The sequence below is a fragment of the Dysidea avara genome, chromosome 9, assembly GCF_963678975.1.
Source record: "Dysidea avara chromosome 9, odDysAvar1.4, whole genome shotgun sequence".
NCBI classification, from domain to species: Eukaryota; Metazoa; Porifera; class Demospongiae; order Dictyoceratida; family Dysideidae; genus Dysidea; species Dysidea avara.
This window is the reverse complement of record NC_089280.1, coordinates 32468809-32494445: the sequence shown is the minus strand read 5'-3', so window position 1 is coordinate 32494445 and position 25637 is coordinate 32468809. Positions and strand designations below refer to the sequence as shown.

The following is a 25637-nucleotide window of genomic DNA, read 5'->3' as shown; positions in this document are numbered from 1 at the left end:
TTATTGTTGAATATTAATAATCTACTTAGCCAAGTGTATGCTCTGGCCAAGTTTTAGCCTTGTATGCCAACAACTTTTGGAATTACAGCCCTACAAAGTAGCAACAATAGAAACATCGATTTGTACAGCAAATATTGGGAAAATAAATTACATGCGCTTACAAAAATGGCTGTAACGTACAAATAAAATGCAGTACAGAGCTGCAAATTGCACCATTGTGTTTGCCATGAATAGGGGAGTCCATTACTGGGTAAGTTGTTTCTTCTATTACCATTCTTCACTGCATACAGAGACGAAATCAGTGATGAAAAATCGATCGCATATGATCGTTTCGACGTGACGTAAACAAACACCCATAACTTATGTATCCTTTAGTCTACTGCAACGATACAACGATTTTTGAACTCCTCTTGAGTAGGCGAATAAGATGATATCCAAGTTTTTATCATACGACCCTTCTTTCACAAAGAACAAAGCATTTAAAAATTTTACGATTTTTTTCTGTTTACGTAAATATTTTACCCATTGCAAATCAATGGCTTATACTGAAAACTTAGGCTTGCGTCATTATGTTGGGTTTTCGCAGATCCGGTCACACATAGTGAATGTACTTTTACAATGCATACATGTAATCAGCTAACTAGCTCTCTTTTTATCATTATAAATTTTGGGAACAAGAGTTAAGTCAGGAGTCTTCTTGGTATTCTCAATAAACTGCTATTGTGCATGCTCATAACTGACTTCACAGTAACGCAAGTCGCCAATTATCAGCACCATTTCGTTATGCAATTGTAATTCCTTAATTCAATGGTGTATGAACTTCCAGTTTGAACCACTGCACAGAGCAGTCCTTTATCTCTTAGTGCACCAAATTTTAATTGTCTTACATGAATGAATATAACAGCCCATTGTGGAATTTGGTAGCCTCCATATACCCTGTAGCCTCTACAGTTTACAAGTGCCAATAATTGGCGACTTATGCTAAAGTAACCCTAACACTTATACTTTTACATTGGTAAACTTTGTCTATGGTGAGGTGAACTATGCTAAATGAGCTGACTTAAAGAGGAATCCTATTTATTTGCTTACTTAAGGGGAGGAGTTGTACTTATTTGGATGTAAAAACTGATATTGAACTTTTTAAAAATTCCATTCCACTATTCCAGTATTCAACCATTCCAGTAGTCCATTCCACTGTTTATACACTCCCTGGGATAAATGCTACATGGTGTACATGTTACCATGGTAATGTTGTAGACAACTGTTGATAGGGTTACATGCAGGCATTCTACTGTCTCTATGGGTTACATTTATCCACCCCAAAAACACCTTCGCTATAAAAAAGGCGCGCCCAAGAAACTACAAGTACTTGGAACCCAATGTAAAAAACAAAAAGAAAAAAAACAGCTCAGCTAAAGTGAAAAGTAACTGGTAACTTAAAGAGCTGATATCTGAAGCAGCCAAAAATACAATTACTAAAGTTTAATCCATGCAAGAACACCTTGGCTATAAAACAGGTGTGTACATGAAAGTAGCTGGCAACTGAAATGGCTGATATCTGAAGCGGCCAAGAATGAATGGTCATATACAACTAATTAAAAAATATTTAACACTGAACATTTATAATTCAGCTGTGTTCTATATTCACTCTTGCTGCATCGTAAAGTAATTTCTTTTAACTCTAATTGGCTGGTAATTTAGCTGCCTTTTTTAATAGTCAGTATAATAGAGCAAAAAAGGCGGCCAAATTACCAGCCAATTAGAGTTAAAAGAAATTACTTTACGATGCAGCAAGAGTGAATATAGAACACAGCTGAATTATAAAGGTTCAGTGTTAAATATTTTTGAATTAGTTGTATATGACCATTCATTCTTGGCCGCTTCTGATATCAGCCATTTCAGTTGCTATGTTACTTTCATGTACACACCTGTATTATAGCCAAGGTGTTCTTGCATGGATTAAACTTTAGTAATTGTATTTTTGGCCGCTTCAGATATCAGCTCTTTAAGTTACCAGTTACTTTTCACTTCCGCTGAGCTGTTTTTTTTCTTTTTGTTTTTTACATTGGGTTCCAAGTACTTGTAGTTTCTTGGGCACGCCTTTTTTACAGCGAAGGTGTTTTTGGGGTGGATATCACTCATTTTTGTCAGTGATAGACTTTACATTTGGTTTAAAAGGTAATTGTTTGGAAATGAGCAATTAACATTAACGCAGAATATTATCTTGGAGAGTCAGTAAAATCCATACATAATAATGATTGTTTCATAACACCGTAAATTCGGAAGTATGATTTTAAGGTGTAGAATGACTGTTCTATTAGAGTAAATCTATCTTTACTGCCTGCATGTGATGAATATATCTCATATCTGTGCATGTTAAATGCTTCAGACACCTAATTAAACTTGTAAGTGCCTGATTAGTTCACAGTTGCTACACAGTTATAAATACATTTGTAATTGTTACCATCATAATCATTTATCATGTTATAACTATTTTTTAATATTTTGATCACAACTTCAGGATTAGAGCAGCAGAGAAAGGAATAGAGGACTCAACCATCAAGACTTGTATATGGGAGATGGAACAGTATTGCGATGGACAATGCTGGTACTAACCCCTCAAGGGTGTTGCAGTACAGTATAGATGCAAGACCAGAGCCTCGATCGTCACCTTTTGACTGTGGTCACAACTTCAGGATTGGAGCAGCAGAGAAAGGAATGGAGGACTCAATCATCAAGACTCGGGGAGATGGAATAGCATTGCCATGGACAATGCCGGCACTAACCCCTCAAGGATGTCACAGTGCAGTATCAATACAACCACTCCAACCAGTGCATAAGAGGAGAACCTCGATCATCACCTTTTGTCTTATATTTTTATACCTGATGAAGCAATTAAAACAAAAAAGTTGTAGTAATTATACTTTCCTGAGGGAGCATGCCCCCAGAGTCCCAGACTCCCTTGCCTGTTCAGTAGAATAATAGGATTGAGTCTTACTACCACTTTCACCTTTATTCTTGGCCCGGATGTACATATCAGCAACATAATACAGTAGCTGTAGATAATGCTAGCTAATGCCCCTAAGCAGAGCTATAGGGATGGGAATTTTTCCCTACTATCACAGTAGTTCTTCTCGCAGTTCTTTGCCTGGCCATCATCAACTGCTGTCAAAACATTAGTCTTGTCCCCCAGACCCTTCCTCAAGCATGCTTATCACACAAAAATAACTTAGTTTAGCAGTGCACAAACAATTATTGACAGCTTATACTACATTAAAGTACACTTACCGCATTGTTGAACCATGTATACCACCAGAATCCACCGGATTGACAACTAACACGTGATCTATTTAGGGGAAATCTCGTGGAAAATCCCTAATTACCTTAAGCAGACACTCGTGATATACGTGGTTTTAAATTGAATGGTTTAAGAATGTAACTGGATGGTGAGGCGTACTTTAATCGGCTTGACTTTAATGAGAAACGTGAGCCCTTCGTGAGAAACTACATCGCTTGAGCAACGCTTGAAGAAGTAAGAGTGAAGAATACTGAGGTACTCTATGATATATGCCGGTCTTGAATGCTAATGAAACAAGGAGTGAAGTTTGTGCAACGTGTCACATCGCCACACACTGATTCACCGTGTTTGTGCGATAGGGTTTTTGGACCTGTCCACCAGATGTTGAAAGGAAATTCATTCCACCACATGTTGAAAGGAAATTCATTCCAACTTGTGAAGTTATTGATATACTCATTGTTGGGGTCCACGGGGACACCGATGATCATTTACCAGTCAGCTGTAAGTAATGTCACAACAGAAGGAAAGGAACCATTTCCAAACCCCTATGACATACTGATTTTCCAGGTCAGTTTATGTACACTCAACCACAGAAATGTAGAACTTTGGTTGCAGGTGGAAAATAAACACCTTTTTACTCAGTTACAAGAGATTCACCCAGCTGGGATAAAATGTTGAAGTGAATGTCATTAGTACCAACTTGTTCATCAGGTATTGGACAATTCCAAGTGTCCAGATTATGCAGTTGTCCTCATGTTCAAGTTTACACGTTTAGGCAAGTTCCACAACATCTTATAATCTATTACTATATCAGTGTGGAATAATGCTTATGTAATATTTTTCATATTCCAGGCTTTAGGTGTATTGTATTTAACATTTGCTTGTTGGTTTTTGCAGGCCATCTGGTCATACTGGTTTATCCACTAGCAGTTGAATGTGATCATGGTACATATGTAAGTTGAGACCATGCAGGAACAAAGATACAGGTGTCATGAATTTCAGGTCAGTTAACGTTCAGAGGAATTGTATTATTGCAATTGTTCTTTTTGTAGTTATCAATTATCAGTGACTAGTTTGTGATAGCATACTTTTGTTTGACTAATGACCAAATGTTCTGGTTTACATGCTTACCCAACAGTTATGTTACTCACTTAACCTGCATATGGGATATATATTTTTAGTTCATTTTGATTATCCATCCTTTATTGGAACAGCCTGGCATATTGATTTTTTGCACCTTCTCTTTTTAATTCAGTGCCTGCTGGATTGTTTCGTCAGATATCGAAACAGGTGTCTTTGGTGTTGCGACCGATGTTCCAGGTCAGTTTGCATGTGTGTTTAATTTAAGGTTGACTTCAGTGCCTGCTTATTCTTTTACAGGTCTCGGTATCGAGTGTCATGAATTTCAGGTCAGTTGACGTACAGAAGAATTGTATTATTGCAATTGTTGTTTTTGTAGTTAGCAATTATCACTGTATACTAGTGATGTGAATTTGCAGGTCAGTCAACTCAGATGTATCGTGCATAGTGTTGATGGGTTCGAACAAATATCCAGTGTAGACTGTAGTGGCATCAAGGGTGTTAATTTCCAGGTCAGTTTACATGTTGTGATGTTAGCGATTTTTCCTAGTACCCAGATGTTAAGTGTATTGTATTTAATGCCCACCTGTTATGTTTTTAAATTATGGTATATCAGTGTAGACAGTGCAACAGTAAGCCTTCTGTGTTGTAGTAACTATTTGTTTCATAATTATGCTGTTGTCCTGGAATGGCACAATTTTTGGGCAACCAGTGTGAAGTCCAGTGGTACAAACATTGTATTATGACCAAGTTGTGATAGCGTACTTTTGTTTGACTAATGTCCTAATGTTCAGGTTTGACATGCCTACCCAACAGTTATGTTATTCATTCACCTAGCCTGGGATATAATTTTTGTTCATTTTGATTATCCATGCTATTATTGGTACAGCCTGGCATATTGATATTTTGTACATTCTCTTTTAATTCAGTGCCTGCTGGATTGTGTCATCAGATATCGAAACAAGTGTTTTTGGTGTTGCGACCGATGTTCCAGGTCAGTTGCATGAGTGTTTAATTTAAGGTTAACTTCAGTGCCTGCTTATCCTTTTACAGGTCTCAGTATCGTCATGCTGACATGCAAGAAATCATCACTATTGTTGGAACTATTTTTAGTCAAGTCTTGATGTGATGTTGATTAACGTTGTTACACATTGTTGTATGTTTACCATGTGGCAAGAACTTTTCATGGCTATCATGAAATTTGAATATTGTGTAAGTTGTGTGGAACAACCCCAACTCATACATGGTCACTGGCAAACCACGAACCACATCCGAGCAGTCCATTACAAAATTTTGTTGCACCATTTGTGTGTGCATAATACTTAATGAAAGCCACAGCACAAGCTACATGGTACACACTACATAGAGGTGGTAATCCCTAAAGGCTTGTTACTTTTTGCATTCACCTTACCGGCCTTTGTGGTTAATCTATTAATAGAGAATTGAAGAGTATGCTTAAAGTACCTTCACACCATAAGACAACTGGCGATTTATAAACGCTCACATGGGGTGTGGCACTAAATGGAATTTAAAAGATTTCTGCTTAAAACGCCATCCCTAGGGAACTTACGGTTCAGCACGTTGTCACAACTTGTTTATCAGGCATTAGAGTTTGTGTCCATGCCGTGTTTTTAAAAGTTATTGTAGGGATTAGAGGTTTGATTGAAGAAAATACGCGTATAGGCAAACCAGGATATTGGATAATGTCAGTGCTAGGTGAACTATACAAACACGGCTATGTTGACTGGTATAACGTGACAGTAGTTGTAACATAAGGTAGAGAAATAAAGTAAAATACGCCTATTTTTCATTTTGCGATGGTTACTTTTTTATTTTAGTGAGGTCGCAAGAAAACTATGATGATGACGACTCCTAAAGATTTTTTTATCACGTAACGCAATACAACTCTATTGAGAGATGTTGCATAATCTAGGACTAATATTGTGAAACCAGCCCTACACGTAAAAAAACTCACAGTAGTAGCCGCGCGTCTTTTAATTGGGCGTGCGCTTTGTAGCTTCTTGGCCGCGCGACTCACTACCGTGAGTCTTGATTGTTATGTCATGATTCAACCAAAGTGTACTTTATTGACATACAAAACACACTTTGATGGAAAACAAAGCACAAATTTGGCATATTTTGCACTTTTCCCCTTAGATGGTATCATACATTTAGAAGCTCATCACAAAGTGTTTTTGATTGTTCAAATGCACATTTGAGTTTGATGATAACTTCCAAGTTGTTGTGAAGGAACTAATTTTGGTGGGAAAATGTAAACATTCATGATCCTCACCCTTCACTACAACAGTAAGGTATGTCAATAACTGCAAGTAGCTATGTGAGATATATGTGACCGTCTCAACAAAAACCCGACTTGTTCGCACAATTAAAAAGATTTTTTTATTCACTCAGCATAATTAGCAGTGTCCAAGGAATGGATCACCAAAGTTTCAGCCTTCTGTGGTGTGTAGTTTTGAAATTATAGCTCTAGCCAGTAGGATAAGTAACATAATCAATTTGTACAGTGACTATACTGAAAATAAACTACAGGCGCTTACATTCGCAGTCATAACTTCCATTTGGATTAGTCTAAAGCGTTGCAGTTTGGCTTAAAATGTTCATCATGGATTAGTACATCAGCTAAGGTATAGTGTTAGTCCTGTAGACACTTGCACATATGGATATGAAAGAGGTTTGGTAGAAGAAATGATGATGATCTTGTTTACGTTTACCGCATCATAAACAAACGCATGTGACATGCAAACCATTGAAGCTACAGAAACAAAACAAAGCTTTTCGAACCCGCTCCATGAGCAGGCGATAAGATGGTATATAGTTTTAATCAATTTGAGTCTTCCTTCTTCAAATACTGGCCCAACAAAAACTTGCATATTTTTCTTTGTAGCATACGTAATTTTACAAATTATTTTTAAATTTCATTTTTCTCAATATGCATGCTTGTGCAACCAAGTCAGGTTTTTGCTGAGACGGTCACATAAACCAAAAAATTTCTTTATGTGATGACACATTACTTACCATACACATTCACAGTAGCACTACTAGACACAACTGATCCAGCCTCATTTCTTACTACACACCTATATGTGTACTGTCCAACTGCCATGTTACTATTAGCAGTGTATGATGATCCATTAGTGACGGTATTCCAATCACTACCAGATCTTCTCTCCCAGGTATACATCAGTGTACCACCTCCATCAGCTCTACATGTTAGAATGGTAGTAGTCCCTTGTGGTATAGTGTCATCTCTTGGTTGTGTAGTGATTGATGGAGAACCTGTATCAGTATGTGTAACCATCTAATATAATTTATGTATATTATTCACTATACTAGTTAAAACACTGTGGCAAGTGCAACACAAAAAATATAGCATGAGGGTGTGGTCAAGAGATAAATATAAAAAGGCAAAGCCAAGAACTATATTTGGCTATATTTCCATGGAGCAATGCGCAAGTATTTCACTTATTGTATTCAATACTTTATGCTGTAAATTTAGGCTTGCATGATTGTGTCGGGTTTCACAGATCTAGTCACATATAGCACAATATGGAAAATAAGCACACTTTCCCTTTTGATATCATACATAAAAATATGTAGAAATTCGTCAGAAAGTATTTAGGACTGTTCAAATACATATGTAATACATATGGAAAGCCGGTCTTATTGTCCATGACAACACACTTGATTTTGACCAAGAACACAAAACTACATGAATGAACTATCACATTTCACAATCAGAATCAGCTAGACTCGAGTTGTCTGGCTGCTTTTCCCAAGCCCAACAGGTGATCCATATGTGCGGTGTGGGGCCTAAATAGAGCTCTGGTCAGCCTGGAGATGGCTGCATATGGCTGTACAGATCTGTGGTGTTGAATAAAGACGTGTTGTAAATGCCTTTTCATTTTAGCCAGTTTTGAGACCTGAATGGTCCATAACTTGGCCTAATTCATCCTTATGTTTTCCTCTTATTTGTTTTAAACAGCCTATTACCCCAGCCACTCACCCACTCCTTTTGGAGCTCACCTGACACAGTCAACATTGAGTTAAAAACTATCTAAAATGGTGCGTCTTTTAACTGTTTGGCTCTCTTCTATGTAGCCAAACTCTATAGAGGGTGATTTGTTTGGAAATGAACATTCTACAGGGTGACTTGTTCATAGTTGAACTCTCTACATGGTGGATTGATTGGAGCTGAATACTCTAATAGAGTGACTCTTATGTAGCTGAATGTTCTATTAGGTGACTGCACTATTAGAGTATCTTGATTGCGAACTTGTTACACCTAATTTACTTTCATAGCATACCTCAGTGCTGATTCCTTGTAAACTATTGAAAACCCATTCTAAAATAATTAATCAACCTATTTTATTAACTAGTTTGTCTGGTAGACGCAGCAAGTCATACTTTTTTTTGATCCATCTTACGCTTTTTATACATGATTGGTATTTCTGTTATGTACAACTCCAAGACTGCTAGCGCAATTTTTCTCAAACTACAAAAGATTTGTACTATGATGTACAGACCTTTACCCTTCAGCCATGACAAAAAATTGTGTTAAAAATTGTACATAACTTCCTTGTTTTTATCATGATATGTATGAAATTTGGACTGTAAAAGAGCTGCATTATGCTTTTACTGCTCTCCAAAATTTAAAGTAAATCGTCTACAGCATGTGCAAGTTATAGAAATTTTTCTAAGTGGGACAAAAAGAAGGAATGAAAAGAAAATAAGACAAACTTTGAAGGTACATATCTCAGTAATGGCTGGGAAGATTCAGCTCAAAGTTGAAATAGGAGGTGCCTCAGTATGTGGGAATTTCTACAGCAAAAATAGTTAATTTCCATTCAGGCACTATCAAACTACGGATGTGTGAAAATGGCATTTTCTTGATTCCTGTAAGTATATACTTGCCTGTCACGCACCTGCACTGGCTATATTTGGCCACACAGCTCACTATCGTGTGTCTTGATATCACAAATACACCTTAGGTCTTTGCCAGTCCTTGGTTCCGAGTCCTTGGTCCCCAGGTCGACTATTTTTACCTACCCAATATGTTTATACATTCTCTATATACCTTTGTAAGTCACAGTTACTAGTCTTGCATAATCAGACCACTGTATCTATGTAACAGTGCTTCATTCAATGTATAAATCATAGATAATAGATACCTATTATCTATGGCTGGAAATTATAAGTGCCTACACTGAAATGGGTCTGAACTCAGCCACTCATTCTTCACACAAGCAACTGAGGGAAATAAATTGAGGGCTTTAAATTCTAACAAGTCTTCAACTTCATGCTCCACATGATGCATGACGCGTGTTTGTTGAACTAGTGGTTTAACTTGCAGTGATCGCTTCACTGAAGCTATTTCTCTGGAATATTTGTTTGCTCAAAGTTTACAAACTTTAGTACCCCTAGTTAGGCAACATAATAATAGACTATTGTGCTCATCATGCAATATGAGTAGCCAAATGCAACCCTTTTTCAGGGGTGCTTATAATTTCTAATCAATGTAGACATCACTTCAGGCACCTTGCAGAGGTATCTATTACAAGTATATATAAATGTATAAACATTTGAGTAGCCAGGTCCTTGGTCCACTGTTTATACCTAACCGGGTTTTGTTGGCTATTCTGAATGGAAAAATGTAAACATTCATGATCCTCACCCTCCACTACTACAGTAAAGTATGTCAATAGCTGCAAGTAGCTATGTGAGATATATACCAAAAAATTTCTTTGTGTGATGATACAATACTCACCATACACATTCACAGTAGCACTATTAGACATAACTGATCCAGCCTCATTGCTCACATTACACCTGTACATGTACTTTCCAACTCTCATGTTTTTATTAGTGGTGTATGATGGTCCATTAGTGATGGTATTCCAACTACTACCAGATCTTCTCTCCCAGGAATACATCAGTTTTCCACTCCCAGTAGCACCACATGTTAGAGTGGTAGTAGTCCCTTGTAGTATAGTGACATCTCTTGGTTGTGTAGTGATTGATGGAGGACCTACATCAGTATGCGTAACCATCTAATATACTTTATGTTGTATCTTTCACTTTATATACTAGTTAAAACACTGTGGCAAGTGAAAGTTTGAAAATATAGCACAGGGGTGTGGTTGAGAGATAAATATAGCACTATGCAAAACGCCAAGTGTTATATTTGGCTTGAGACCACATTAGAGTGCTATGTGCATGGGTGTACGCAGTGTTTAATTCATGAATTCTGAGTTAAAATCAAGAAAAAGTAAGTGATTACTACAGTACAGTTTATGATGACCTGGAACACCATAGAAACTAATACCTACTTCATGATTAGCATGAAGGTTATTTTGCAGTGAATAATGTCAAGTTATCACATAGCCCGTCAGATGTAGAATTCCCGTATTAGTGGGACAGAACTACAAGGATAGCGATTGAGGAAGGCTAACTACAGTGTATTGAGTAAACAACAGTTTTTATAGCTATCTAATTGTTGTTTTTAAGTTTGGTTTGAAGTGTGACCATCAATGCAGCAAAGCTGAAGGTGTCAATATCAAACGGCCTCTGAATCTAACCAAAATTTTCTGGAATTACAATAATGGAGTTTTGTGAACAAAAATCATATGGTAACTGCAGTGAAATTACAAACATTTGTGTGTTTAACTGTTAATTTATTGTTCATTTCTATGGTAACATTGTTGATTTGTTAGTTGGGGGTAACTGAAGTCATTCCAGTGTCTCTGTGAGTTGTGTTGTTATGGTTTGTCACAATTCACACAAAGATATACAAGGGAAAATAAAGTGCACCTTGATGGATACTATAGCACACTTTGGCAGGTTGGTACAAACAGTGGGCCTGGGGACTAAGGACCAGGAACCCAGGAACCCACAGGAATCCAACTTTTAAAAAAATTAAATGCTTCTAAATGTTTACACATTTCTATACTTGTTCTGCACTGTATAGTATTGCACTACCGATCCACCATCATGATGCCTCAAATGATGTTATCAATCAGAAATTTTGAAAAGGGTTCTGCAGCTAACTGCATTAGGCCACTCACAATTAGCATACTAGTCATGATAGTCTCCTCCACAGGAATTCCTTACCATTTAGTGAACATTTTCAGTTGTCCCAAGCTCCCACAAGGCAGTTGTCCCAAGCTCCCACAAGGCAGTTGTCCCAAGCTCCCTCTATCTATCCGGCCTGTGACATCGTCTATTAATTCTTTTCGTTACTCTTTCTTTGTGAACAGCCCATTTCTGTGGAATACCATACCCCATACCATCCTGCGAATTAAACAGCCAACCTTGTCCGTTTAGCCTTCCGTCGTTTTCTTTTTTGAATCTTCTCTATACTTAATGTTCTTGTTTTGTTGGTATTTAGTTTTGTTCTTGTAATAATTATTTTGTTTTTCAGGTGTATTTGCTTATGTCATTGTTTCTGTAATTTCTGGTGTGTATGTGTGGGAAGTACGCCTACAGGCTTGTCCTTTTGTACAACCCGGTCTTTTGACAAAATTGATAATTAGGGCTAAAACGAATATTCTAAATGAAACAGAACGAATGTTTTTAGTCAAGAACGAATAATCGAATATTCTATTTACAGTATAATACTGAAATACAGTGTATAGTTATGTGTTATTCTTATTATTAGTATTCCAAACATCATAAAAATTTGATATCTTAATAACTCCAGTAGCTAGGTGCATGGCTTTTGAAATGAAGTAGAAGTGTCTGATGTAGCTAGCTATACTAGAGGTGTACCAATAAGGATTTTTCAGTTGTACTGAAATCCAATTAATCTGTACCTAAAAGAGCTGATACTGATTATACTGATATGATTATTGCATATTCTGTGAAAGTGAAACTACAGTAGCTACTGCATGATGCATTGTTCTAATGATTTTTAGTATGAGAGAACAGAAGTGATGTAACTTTTACTGTATAGCACAACTATATCTGGTTACCTATGGTGGTGTGGCCTCTTTTACACAACTCAGATGATTAGGCACCACAAATATTTTAATACTTGCTCCCTTGTCCGGATTATTCCGTGTTTTGATTAGTTACCAAGATGGCTGTTATACACAGATTATCAATTTATAGTTTTCCCGTGGTGCAGTTCTTATCTTAAAGTGTAACAGCTACTGTTCTGGGTAAGAATATTTTAACATTAATAGCAACACTGACACGCGCAGTCGTATGGCTTCTCATAACTTAGCGTTTTATGGAATTGCAGAGAGGCTTTCTATTTGTTTGTAGTGAGCGAAAAGGTATTTCATTGCTGGTACTCATTTTTCCATGCAAACTACTCGATTCACAGAGCATTTGTAGAGACTGATAAAGATTCCTCATTACTAGTGTCTGCCATCCTTAGCTTCGATGTTTCGAATTGCAAAATTGTTTCGAACGAATTCAAATCGAATACGAATTCGAATATTCGGTGTATTCGTTTTAGCCCTATTGATAATTATACAACCAAGTACTAAGAATAATACGAAACGCGGTTAAAATTACGTCATTAGTAATGAATGAAATAAATAATTAATTAATTAATAAATAATGTTTGAGAAAACTACAAGGTCTAAGGTTTCACACTCACCGGGAATAGAATCCATGTTGTGGGGGGAAGAGATAATCGTATAATGGGTGAATGTTTCTGTGGAGGTAATAGAAACGTATGACAATTCTATTTAATGCCGATCAAAACAGGACGTGATATACCCACTACTAATCGAGCAGGTTCAAATGGCTATTTAGAAGAGCGAACTACTGTTCAATTGTGTTTGAAAGTGTTGCCAGCTGGCACACTAAGTCTCAAGTCACCATGCCAGCTGCCAGTGGATGTGCTCCGTGTAACTATGGCTGCAGGACACCTGAATAGGTTTGACATGCCAGCTGCACAAGGGCAGGTATGTTTGATTGTATTGTAATGTACATGTCTTGTATTTTACTATATTTTTTCTGGCTTGCTAGGCTCTGGTTGGTTTGGTTGTCTGTTTGTACTAATGTATTGTAAGAGTGTGGTATGTTTTAAATGTTTTCTTGTATTATTGTACATTTTGCCTTTACCTAGCTTACTAGGCTCTGGCTGGCTTGGCTGTCTTCCTTTATCTGGTTCACCTGGCTTGTATACTCCTACAGTATTGTGCATCTCCTGTAGGTTGTGTATACATATACTGTGTACACATCACTGTGCCATTACCACACCAATGATGTACTGGCACTTAGCTACTACTGGTGGCCTTTAGTTACGATGCCACTATTGTGTTGTATCTGTCACTACTGTGACATATTGAGTTGATTTGGGGATCGTGCCTTCACCACCTAATAACCTCACCAGGGGGCTGTCACATTGGTGTATGTACTTGGTTGTATGTGACGCGGTCCTAGTAATAATTGTACAACCAAGTAGTAAGAATAATACGAAATGCGGTTAAAATTACGTCATTAATAATGAATGAAATAAATAAATAATTAATTAATAAATAAATAATGTTTGAGAAAACTACAAGGCCTAAGGCTTCACACTCACCGGGAATAGAATCCATGTTGTATGAAGAGATAATCGTATAATGGGTGAATGTTTCCGTGGAGGTGATAGAAACGTATCACAATTCTATTTAATGCCGATCAAAACAGCACGTGATATACTCACTACTAATCGAGCAGATTCAAATGGCTATTTAGACGAGCGAACTACTGTTCAATTGTGCTTGAAAGTGTTGCCAGCTGGCACACTAAGTCTCAAGTCGCCATGCCAGCTGCCAGTGGATGCGCTCCGTGTATCTATGGCTGCAGGACACCTGATGAATAGGTTTGACATGCCAGCTGCACAAGGACAGGTATGTTTGTATTGTAATGTAATGTACATATGTCTTGTATTTTACTATATTTTTTCTGGCTTGCTAGGCTCTGGTTGGTTTGATTGCCTGTTTGTACTAATGTTTTGTAAGAGTGTGGTATGTTTTAAATGTTTTCTTGTATTATTGTACATTTTGCCTTTACCTAGCTTACTAGGCTCTGGCTGGCTTGGCTGTCTTCCTTTATCTGGTTCACCTGGCTTGTATACTCCTACAGTATTGTACATTTCCTGTAGGTTGTGTATTCATATACTGTGTACACATCACTGTGCCATTACCACACCAATGATGTACTGGCACTTAGATACCACTGGTGGCCTTTATTTACGATGCCACTATTGTGTTGTATCTGTCACTACTGTGACATATTGAGTTGATTTGGGGATCGTGCCTTCACCACCTAATAGCCTCACCAGGGGGCTGTCACGTTGGTGTATGTACTTGGTAGTATGTGACGCGGTCCTAGTAATAATAATAATAATAATAATAGTCTAGTATGCTGCCTAGCTACTAAAGTTTGAAAACTTTGTGGAAATTAACAAATGGTGAAAGTTTCAATGGAGCAATCACTGCAAAGTCACACCAACAGCTTGACAAACAGACTTAGTGCATCATGTGGCACACAAAGACAAAGACTTGTTAGAATACCAAGCCCTTGATTAATGCGCCAGTTGCTAAGCATGTGAAAAATGAGAAGGAGTATCCTATGGCCCTGTCCAGACCAGTAAGCACTTATTTCTAATTGATGTAGACACTGTACGAGGAACTGTGACAAAGAAAAAAGTAGTGTCAGTGTTCTGGCTATACCGTAGAGTCTGTTTGTTAACCATACATCAAGACACACGGTAGTGTGTCGTGTGGCCCAAGAAGCCGGCGCGCAACCCCATGAGTATATTGACAGGAAGAAAGAAAACGCAATTTTCGCACCTCCGTAGCTCTGTGCTGCCTTGATGAAACAAGACAAATTTTGCTGTGTACATTCCCACCAACTTCAGTACTCCACATTCCAAATTTGAGCGAAATCGCTTCAGGCATTCCTGAGATATGCGACTTCAAAAATTGGCTTAGTTTCTTCGTTTTTTTTTTTCTTCTTCTTATTTTTCTTCCTCTTTTCACACACTTACAAAAACTGCTATAAAATGCGAACGCGTTATCCGATTACCCTGAAATTTGGCACACAGAAGGGGAGTATAAAGGCGCATCTCTGTACAAACTTTGGCTGGAATACCATAAACAGGCAAAGAGTTATGAGCGATTATGCACGAAAAATAACACCAATATGTTGTCACGCCTACAGGGTAAACCGCGTATGGGAAGAAGCTGAAAATCGGTGGGTGAATAGGTTAACTATTGAACCTCAAACCTTTTGTGGTTTGAAAGAAATCGAGCTAAAAACCAGGAAGATACAGCAAAAAAATCAACAGTGTGTAACAATTACGCAATCGAGATTAGCTAATTATTATTATTATTATTATTATTATTATTATTATGCTTGCCACGACTACCAGATAAACCACTTGGGGTAATGCTTTGAAAATCGCTGTACAGATGGAGTTATCATCTTAGAAAGGCCCTTCAATGGTGTAGAAAAATCAGACTTAAAGCCACGGAGTTATAACACGAAATCCAACTTGGTGTAGCAAGTGCGAGATCGAGATACTCTAATAGAGCAGTCATCCTAATAGAGCAGTCACCCTGAACAGAATTCAAGAGATCAGTTAGAAATAAGTAACCTGTATAGAGATCAGCTACAAACAAATCACCCTGTAGAGAGTTCAGCTACAAACAATTCACCCTGTTCAGACATCAGTTAGAAGAAGTTTTCTTGTAGAGAGTTCAGTTACAAACAAATCACCCTGTTGAAAGATCAGCTAGAAGATGTCACCTTATAAATAGTTCAGTTACAAAGAAACCACCATGTAGAGAATTCAGCTACAAACTAGTGACCCTGTAGATACATCAGCTAGAAGAAGTTACCTTGTAGAGAGTTCAGCTACTAAGAAACCATTCTGTAAAGAGATCAGCTGCAAACAAATCACCAATACAGAATTCAGCTACAAACAAATCACCCTGTAGAGAGATCAGCTAGAAGCAGTTACCTTGTAGATAGTTCAGCTACAAACAAATCATCCTGTAGAGAGATCAGCTAGAAGAAGTTACCTTGTAGATAGTTCAGCTACAAACAATTCACCCTGTACAGAGCTCAGTTAAAAGAGGTTTCCTTGTAGAGAGTTCAGCTACAGACAAATCACCCTGTAGAGAGATCAGTTAGAAGAAGTTACCTTGTAGATTGTTCAGCTACAAACAATTCACCCTGTAAAGAGATCAGCTAGAAGAAGTTACCTTGTAGAGAGTTCAGCTACAAAGAAACCATCATGTAGAGAATTCAGCCGCAAACAAATCATGTATAGAGAGTTCAGCTACAAACAAATCTCCCTGTAGAGAGATCAGCTAGAAGAAGTTTCCTTGTAGAGAGTTCTGCTACAAACAAATCATCCTGTAGAAAGATCAGCTAGAAGAAATCACCTTGTAGAGAGTTCAGCTTCAAAGAAGCAATCATGTGAGAGTTCAGGTACAAACAAATTGTCCTGTAGAGAGATCAGCTAGAAGAAGTTACCTTGTAGAGAGTTCAGCTACAAAGAAACCATCATGTAGAGAATTCAGCCGCAAACAAATCATGTATAGAGAGTTCAGCTACAAACAAATCTCCCTGTAGAGAGATCAGCTAGAAGAAGTTTCCTTGTAGAGAGTTCTGCTACAAACAAATCACCCTGTAGAAAGATCAGCTAGAAGAAATCACCTTGTAGAGAGTTCAGCTTCAAAGAAGCAATCATGTGAGAGTTCAGGTACAAACAAATTGTCCTGTAGAGAGATCAGCTAGAAGAAGTTACCTTGTAGAGAGTTCAGCTACAAATAAACCATCATGTAGATAGTTCAGGTACAAACAAATCACCCTGTAGAAAGATCAGCTATAGAAAAAATCATCTTGTAGAGAGTTCAGCTACAAAGAAACTATCATGTAGAGAGTTCAACTACAAACAAATCACCCTGTAGAAAGATCAGCTATAGAAGAAATCACCTTGTAGAGAGTTCAGCTACAAAGAAACCATCATGTAGAGAGTTTAGCTACAAACAAATCGGCCTGTAGAGAGATCAGCTAGAAGAAATTACTTTGTAGAGAGTTCAGCTACAAAGAAACCATCATGTAGAGAGTTCAGCTGCAAACAAATCACCTGTAGAGAGTTAAGCTACAAACAAATCTCCCTGTAGAGAGATCAGCTAGAAACAAGTCGCCTTGTAGAGAGTTCAGCTAGAAGAAGTCACCTTTTAAAGAGTTCAGCTACAAAGCAACCACCATGTGAAGAGTTCAGCTGCAAAAAACTCAATCACCTTGTAGAAAGATCGGCTAGAAGAAGTTACCTTGTAGAGAGTTCAGCTACAAAGAAACCACCATGTAGAGAGTTCAGCTAGAAACAAGTCACCCTGTAGAGAGTTCAGCTAGAAGAAGTCACATTGTAGAGAGTTCAGCTACAATGAAACTCCCATGTAGAGAGTTCAGCTACAAACAAATCACCCTGTAGAGAACTCAGCTACAAACAAATATGCAGTGTAAAAAGATCAGCTAGAAGAAGTTACCTTGTAGAGAGTTCAGCTACAACGAAACCACCATGTAGAGAGTTCAGCTACAAACAAATCACCTGTAGAGAGTTCAGCTAGAAACAAGTCACCCTGTAGAGAGATCAGCTAGAAACAAGTCACCTTGTAGAGAGTTCAGCTAGAAGAAGTCACGTTGTAGAGAGTTCAGCTACAAAGAAACCACCATTTAGAGAGTTCAGCTGCAAACAAATCACCCAGTAGAAAGTTCAGCTATGAGCAGATCACCCTGTTGAGAGTTCAGTTAGGAACAAGGAATCCTCTAGAGAGATCACCTAGAAGTATCGCCTTGTAGAGAGTTCAGCTACAAACAAATCACCTGTAGAGAGTTCAGCTACAAACAAATCACCCTGTAGAGAGATCAGCTAGAAGAAGTCACCTTGTAGAGAGTTCAGCTATAAAGAAACCACCATGTAGAGAATTCAGCTGCAAACAAACACCCTGTAGAGAACTCAGCTACAAACAAATCGCCCTGTAGATAGATCAGCTAGAAGAAGTTACCTTGTAGGGATTTCAGCTACAAACAAATCACCCTGTAGAGAGTTCAGCTACAAAGAAACCTGTGACCCGGTCTGCGAAAAGGGCTCTTATAGCCTTTCCAATTATCCATGTTTGGCTAATCATAACTCCTAATCTACTAACGCTATCACCATGTAATTACACCCACAGCTACTGCCAGGTTAGGGTTGTTGAGTGACCAAATTGTAGGCTTGTACCATATTCACCAGTCAAGTTATGGGTTACCATATATATGCAATTGGAAAGGCTATAAGAGCCCTTTTCGCAGACTGGGTCACATTCTGTAAAGAGCTCAGCTGCAAACAAATCACTTGTACAGAATTCAGCTACAAACAAATCACCCTGTAGAGAGATCAGCTAGAAGACATTACCTTGTAGATAGTTCAGCTACAAACAAATCACCCTGTAGAAAGATCAGTTAGAAGAAGTTACCTTGGAGAAAGTTCAGCTACAAAGAAACCATTTTGTAAAGAGCTCAGCTGCAAACAAATCACCTGTACAGAATTCAACTACGAACAAATCACCCTGTAGAGAGATCAGCTATAAGAAGTTACCTTGTAGATAGTTCAGCTACAAACAAATCTCCCTGTAGAGAGATCAGCTAGAAGAAATTACCTTGTAGAGAGTTCAGCTACAAAGAAACCACCATGTAGAGAGTTCAGCTGCAAAGAAATCACCCTGTAGAAAATTCTGCCAGAAACAAATTGCCCTGTAGAAAGATCAGTTAGAAGAAGTTACCTTTTAGAGAGTTCAGCTACAAAGAAACCATTCTGTAAAGAGCTTAGCTGCAAACAAATCACCTATACAGAATTCAGCTACAAACACATCACCCTGTAGAGAGATCAGCTAGAAGAAGTTACCTTGTAGATCGTTCAGCTACAAACAATTCACCCTGTAGAGAGAGCAATTAGAAGAAGTCACCTTGTAGAGTGTTCAGTTACAAAGAAACCACCATGGAGATTTCTGTATTCAATATAATATTATGTGACCGGATTTGCGAAAAGGGGTCTTCCACACACATCCAATTCCGTAACCGTTGGAGACCATAACTCAGTGTTCAAGTAAAATATTAACCTGAACATTTCACCACGTATTCAGCTATAGTGGTGCTCACCACTGTCCAAAATTCAAGGCAATAGCTCTTTCCAATCTGAAGTTATCAATTGTCAAAGTTGGCAAATTGGATGTGTGTGGAAGACCCCTTTTCGTAAATCCGGTCACATATGTATTATACAGTATATATAATTTGTACATTTACTGATAAAATATTTAAAGTACATCTACTTCATCTTTTCTTCTTCCTGTAGTAAAGAAAAAAACATAGGTTAAAAAAGTCCCAAAGCTGACCATAGGCCGGCTTTGGGGTATACAAATACAAAAAGAAATGAAATCTAATCCAAATCAGCCAAGCTGTAAAAAAAGTGTGCGGCCCTCAGAAAGGCTATGGTGAAAAAAGATGTGAAATCCAAGGTGGCAGCCAAGAAATGGCTGTGATGGTAGGTTAATGGTAAAAAATTTAATAATGACAATTTAGGTAAATTTTGTGAAGCGGCACAAAAATTCACCTGAATTGTCGTTATTAAAATTTTTACCATTAACCTACCATCACAGCCATTTCTTGGCCGCCACCTTGGATTTCACATCTTTTTTCACCATAGCCTTTCTGAGGGCCGCACACTTTTTTTACAGCTTGGCTGTTATGGATTAGATATACTATACATTAAGCATATATTACCAGTTTAAGCATAAACCTGTTTCTCGTACTTAATCATGGTTGATAAGTGCATGTGGACAAACACGAAGCTCCAACATGAGATGAAACTATAGAAGAGAAGAAATGCTAGAGGTTGCTAATAATGTCTTGCGCAAAATTTCATGAAATACAAAGCCAAAATACATGCCTGTACTATACTTACCAAGCAAAGCGGTGTTCTGTAATATACTCCATAAGAAGGATTCAGTGCACAAAAACTGGACTCAAAATATTGGTACATGTATTGACTGCAATTCACACCACCCCATGAGAGTGAATTCATAATAATCACGATGAGAATTATTAATTAGGCGCATGCACTTAACAACTATATGTTAATTACTACTTTTTTTTCCACGAACTTTTATTAGGCGTATACGCCTAAAAACCAGACTCTACGGTATGAGACTAGCTACTGTGACTTACAAGGTATCTAGTACAGGTATAGAATGTCTAAGCATTGTGAAGTATAAAAAAACTTCCAGGAAAAGTTGGGTCCCCAGGTCTTGGGTCCACTGTTTATACCAACCACACTTTGGCGTATTATGGAAAATAAAAGCACACCTGTACTTGGATGGTATCATACATTAAGCTTTCTGTAAAGCATGTAACTTCTAGCAAATGAAGTTGAACTAAAGTTATTCTTTGCTCAGTTAGGAATTAATCAACCATGCATAGAAATTAATTTAGTTGTTTTATAAGTAATGTACATACAATACTGCTCAAAAATAACTTCACAGCACACGCGTTTTGTGTGATTTCCACATGCATGAGCTGAGGCACACACGCACAAGCTTAGAGTCATGTACATGCATTGATGCACGTCTTGCTACACTCGTAAAACAGTTGTTCACACCCACTGTACGTGTATACTTCTTCACACACATGTGGCCACACGAGCATACATGGTTGCATTTAGTACACTGTGGCTACATGCATTCATGGTTGACTCTTGTATCGTAGCATGTACAGTACGTGTCTTGACATAACATAGTTTAGTTGTTACTGAGGTTTTCACCAGTGTTCAAATTGCGTGGTGCTGTGTGTGAGTGTGTAATGGTTAGGGTGATGGCTGAGGCGAGTTTGACATCACACTAACTGCTAAGCACTCACGTACGGTGTCACACAGATTCGAACGCTGGTGAAAACCTCTGTAAACTGTCCTAATTTTGCCACTATTACGTTGTAGCACTTTATTACGTATGTAGCTACACTGTAATTACAGTACCATTATTATTATTATATACATTACAATACATGATATACAACAGCATTGGTACAGATGACAAAATTACATGTGCACATACTGAGGTCTACTGGCAACCAGCGTCAGTAGTCTGGGTGCAATTAATTTAAAAATACATTATTTTGTATGCATGTAGATTAACTAAAATTGATTATTGGACTACAGAACGAAGCACACCAAAGCAGGATATATCCATGAACTTGTGTAATCTGTAATAGCTGCTGTACAGCTACATATTAACAATGTTTCTGTTTCTATATTTTACAGGTAGCTACAGCTTCTGTCCGGATCAGCATCAGCCTTGAGTAGCTAGCCAGCGTTCCTAACCTATCCTCCAGAACTGCAATTATAATGCGTTGCTATTTTACAGTATCACATATTTTCAGTTCATATGTAACGAAAGAGAAGGATATTCAAGTCTTAGGCCACATTGACTGCTTTTGCCACCTAAACTGGCTATAGATGTTGCATTTTAAAGCTGCATGAACTAGGGCTGGATAATACAATCCCCAGGGAACTACACTGCGAAGTGCTATATATCCCTATAGCTATGATTATAATTGTCTTAGTAATGTATCCATGCAGTTATGCTGATCTTACTTGTATTAATTAAATACATTGACAGACCTGTCAGCGAGCAATATATAGGACGATGAAACTAACGATCAATTGAACTGTTGAAACTATAGTTTTCTATTAAGCCCAGAATGCAAGAATGTATTGTAGTAGTAGCCAGCTACTGCAACAAGTCATAGCAACTCATTAACCCAGTATGCCAATTGAAGCGATTCTAATAAATTCACTCATTCCTCTATGGAGTTTGTTGTTCCTTGTTTACTGCATGACTAAGCTTGTTATAGGATGGAAAGTTGTGCTGTTATAGGTTAGTTACAGTATATTTATTAGTTTGAATAAAGAATTATGGCTTCTCTATTTTATTTCATCATTCATTTTCTATTAATAAGCATCATTGCTAGGTGCTGTAAGCAGAATACTTCATTAAAGTTCTATCAGGTAAATAATACTATATGCACAATGTATATAGTTTCCAGTCCATGGCTTGCTTTGTAGCTTCCAGCATTTCAACTTGACGCGAACAACTTCAAATTAGCAGTGCTTCAAAAGGCTCTGTCATTATAGCCACTTTAATTCTGTTAAAATTACCTGAAATGAAATGTTGAAGAATTATAAATTAATAGTATAGCAACATACCTCTTAAGTTGAGAGTTTACTGCACACCACCATCAGTTTCGTAGCCTGCAGCTAGGCTGATGCAGTAAGCAAGTTTTGTACCTATCTTCAGTAGTAAACATGATACAATAATCTAATCCAAAACAGCCAAGCTGTAAAAAGAGTGCGGCTCTCAAAAAGGCTATGGTGAAAAAAGATGTGAAATCCAAGGTGGCGGCCAAGAAATGGCTGTGATGGTAGGTTAAGGGTAAAAATTTTAATAACGACAATTCAGGTGAATTTTGTGCCACTTGGTCTTGGCACAAAATTCACCTGAATTGTCGAATTTAATTATAAAGCTGAACTTTGCAGGGTGATCTTTTCATTACTGAACTCTCTACAGGGTGATTTGTTTGCAGTTGAACTCTCTACATGATGTTTCCTTTGTAGCTGAACTCTCTACAAGGTAACTTCTTCTAGCTGATCTCTCTATAGGGTGACTTGTTCGTAGCTGAAATCTCTAAAGGGTGATTTGTTTACAGCTGAACCCTTTATATATGACCAGATTTTACAAAACCGATCCAAATCGCACATCAGGCAAAATCAAACTAACATCACTAGTGGATAGCTACACTATCGTACTAGTAGTTTTGACACTCAGTACCACTCAAACTACTCGAGGCTGGTTTCAACAGACGTCTTTTCTGGGGGCTGTGTAGAGCTCAAATGGCGGTTTTAGGCCTTGTGATGGAACTGGCTTGACAAGAATTAGTGGTTTACTGGTGGACAACCTGACAATGTTGACCAGACAATTTTTCTGTAGATTTTGCTACATATCAACCACTAAAGAGCCAGTACAGCCCTGTAATCTCGTCTCTGGACTCTAATCGTGGCCTGCCTCCATTTTGAGGTCTAACCCTTGCCCACCCCACCACCCCCAACCCCTTTGTGAGCACCCGTGATACTACTTCACTCATCCAACTGCTCAGATTTTCTATCTTATTTGGCGGGAAACTCTACAAGCAGCTACAAGTACTGGAAGTGGCCTGAAAGGTAACAGATTGATGCATCTTTAGTGTAAATTTCATACGCGTCCTTGCTATCTTTGGACAATTATGCTGGCTTGAATTCTTTAAAACCATTTATCTCGAAACTTCTAATGTGTGATTTGGATTGTTCTTCCAAAATCCAGTCACATATTATGGTTTCTTTGTAGCTGAACTCTCTACAAGGTAACTTCTTCTAGCTGATCCCTCTACGGGGCGACTTGTTTGTAGCTGAACTATCTGCAGGGTGATTTCTTTGTAGCTGAAGTCTCTACAAGATCCTTCTAGATGATCTCTCTACACAGTGATCTGTTCATAGCTGAACTTTCTACAGGGTGATTTATTTGCAGCTGAACTCTCTATATGAAGGTTTCTTTGTAGCTGAACTCTCTACAAGGTAACTTCTTTTAGCATATCTCTCTACAGGGCGATTTTTTTGGAGCTGAACTATCTACAGAGTGATTTATTTATTTATAGCTGAACTCTCTACAAGGTGATCTTTTTGTAGCTGAACTTTCTACAGGGTGATTTGTTTGCAGCAGAACTCTCTACATGATGCTTTCTTTGTAGCTAAACTCTCTACAAAGTGACTTCTTCTAGCTGATCTCTCTACAGGGCGATTACATACAAAGCGACTTCTTCTAGCTGGTCTCTCAACAGGATGACTTGTTCTAGCTGATCTAACTACAGGGTGACTTGTTTCTAGCTGAATTCTACAGGATGATCTGTTCGTAGCTGAACTCTCTACATGGTGGTTTCTTTGTAGTTGAACTCTCTACAAGGTAACTTCTTCTAGCTGATCTCCCTACAGGGTGAATAGTTTCTAGCTGAACTCTCTACAGGGTGATTTGTTCATAACTGAACTCTCTACATGTTTGCAGCTGAACTCTCTACGTTGTGGTTTCTTTGTAACTGAACTCTCTGCAAGGTGACTTCTTCTAGCTGATCTCTCTACAGGGTGATTTGTTTGTAGCTGAACTATTTGCAGGGTGATTTGTTTGTACCTGAACTCTCTATAAGGTGATGTCTTCTAGCTGATCCCTCTACTGGATGCCTTGTTTCTAGCTAATCTTTCTACAGGGTGACTTTCTAGCTGAATTCTCTACAGTGTGATCTGTTAAGTTTGTAGCTGAGCTCTCTCTTATTTCTAGCTGATCTCTTGATAGAGTTATAACTAGTTATATAGCTGAACTCTTTACACAGTAGTTTTTTTGATTGGTTGCTGAACTCTTTCTTTATGCGGTGACTTGTTTGTACTACAGAGTGACTTATCTGTAGCTGAACTCTCTACAGAGTGACTTACTTGTAGCTGAACATTGTATAAAGTAACTTGTTTGTAGCTGATCTCTACAGGGTAGCTAACTTGTTTATATAGATGAACTCCATACCGGGTTGTTTCTTTATAGCTGAACTCTCTATACAGTGATTTGTTGTAGCTGAGCTCTCTACAGGGTGACTTGTTTATAGCTGAACTCTCTTCAGTGTGCCTTGTAATTTTCTGAATCTCTACAGCGCCGGATATATTTGTAGCTGAACTCTCTACAGGGCGACTTGCTTGTAGCTCAATTGTGTATCAGATTAACTGTTTGTAGCTGAACTCCCCACAGAATAACTTGCAATATAATATAATTCTATAATGGAGTAAGTTATAAATGTAGCTGAATGCTCTATTAGGGTGACTGTTCTATTAGAGTATCTCGATCTCGCACTAGCTACATGTAGTTGGCTTTCGCATCATAACTCAGTGGTTTGTATTCCAATTCGTCTGTACTACTGCAAGGACTTTCTATGATAATTATTTCAGCTACACACTGATTTTCAGCTCATTGCTCTAAGTGGTTTGCCTGGCAGGAGTGATAACTAATAGTTTTTTATTAATAAAAATTGATCGCATAATTGTGAAAAAGGTTTGGTTTCGTGACATATCGCGATGGCCCTTATCTGGATTCCTTTCAAACCACATAAAGACACTCATACAATAGTTACT

At 37.9% G+C, this 25637-nt stretch overlaps 1 protein-coding gene and 1 long non-coding RNA gene across 9 annotated transcripts in view; one reads left to right on the top strand and one right to left on the bottom strand.

The window, feature by feature from the left end:
• LOC136267074 (receptor-type tyrosine-protein phosphatase S-like) overlaps positions 1-25637 on the bottom strand; it is a 336067-nt gene that overhangs the window by 197554 nt on the left and 112876 nt on the right. For 7 of the 8 annotated variants that reach the window (XM_066062127.1, XM_066062124.1, XM_066062129.1 and 4 more), the window contains 2 exons: positions 10164-10424; positions 7415-7675 (listed from right to left, as the gene is read on the bottom strand). In XM_066062127.1, the coding sequence (XP_065918199.1) occupies positions 7415-7675; positions 10164-10424 (522 nt within the window). The remainder of the gene's footprint in view (positions 1-7414; positions 7676-10163; positions 10425-25637) is intronic. The other variant, XM_066062125.1, reaches the window with a different exon arrangement.
• On the top strand, positions 3550-5562 carry LOC136267085 (uncharacterized). The gene is made up of 7 exons (XR_010706498.1): positions 3550-3865; positions 3914-4073; positions 4196-4300; positions 4554-4618; positions 4679-4890; positions 5308-5372; positions 5432-5562. It is a non-coding gene; the product is annotated as an uncharacterized lncRNA (long non-coding RNA).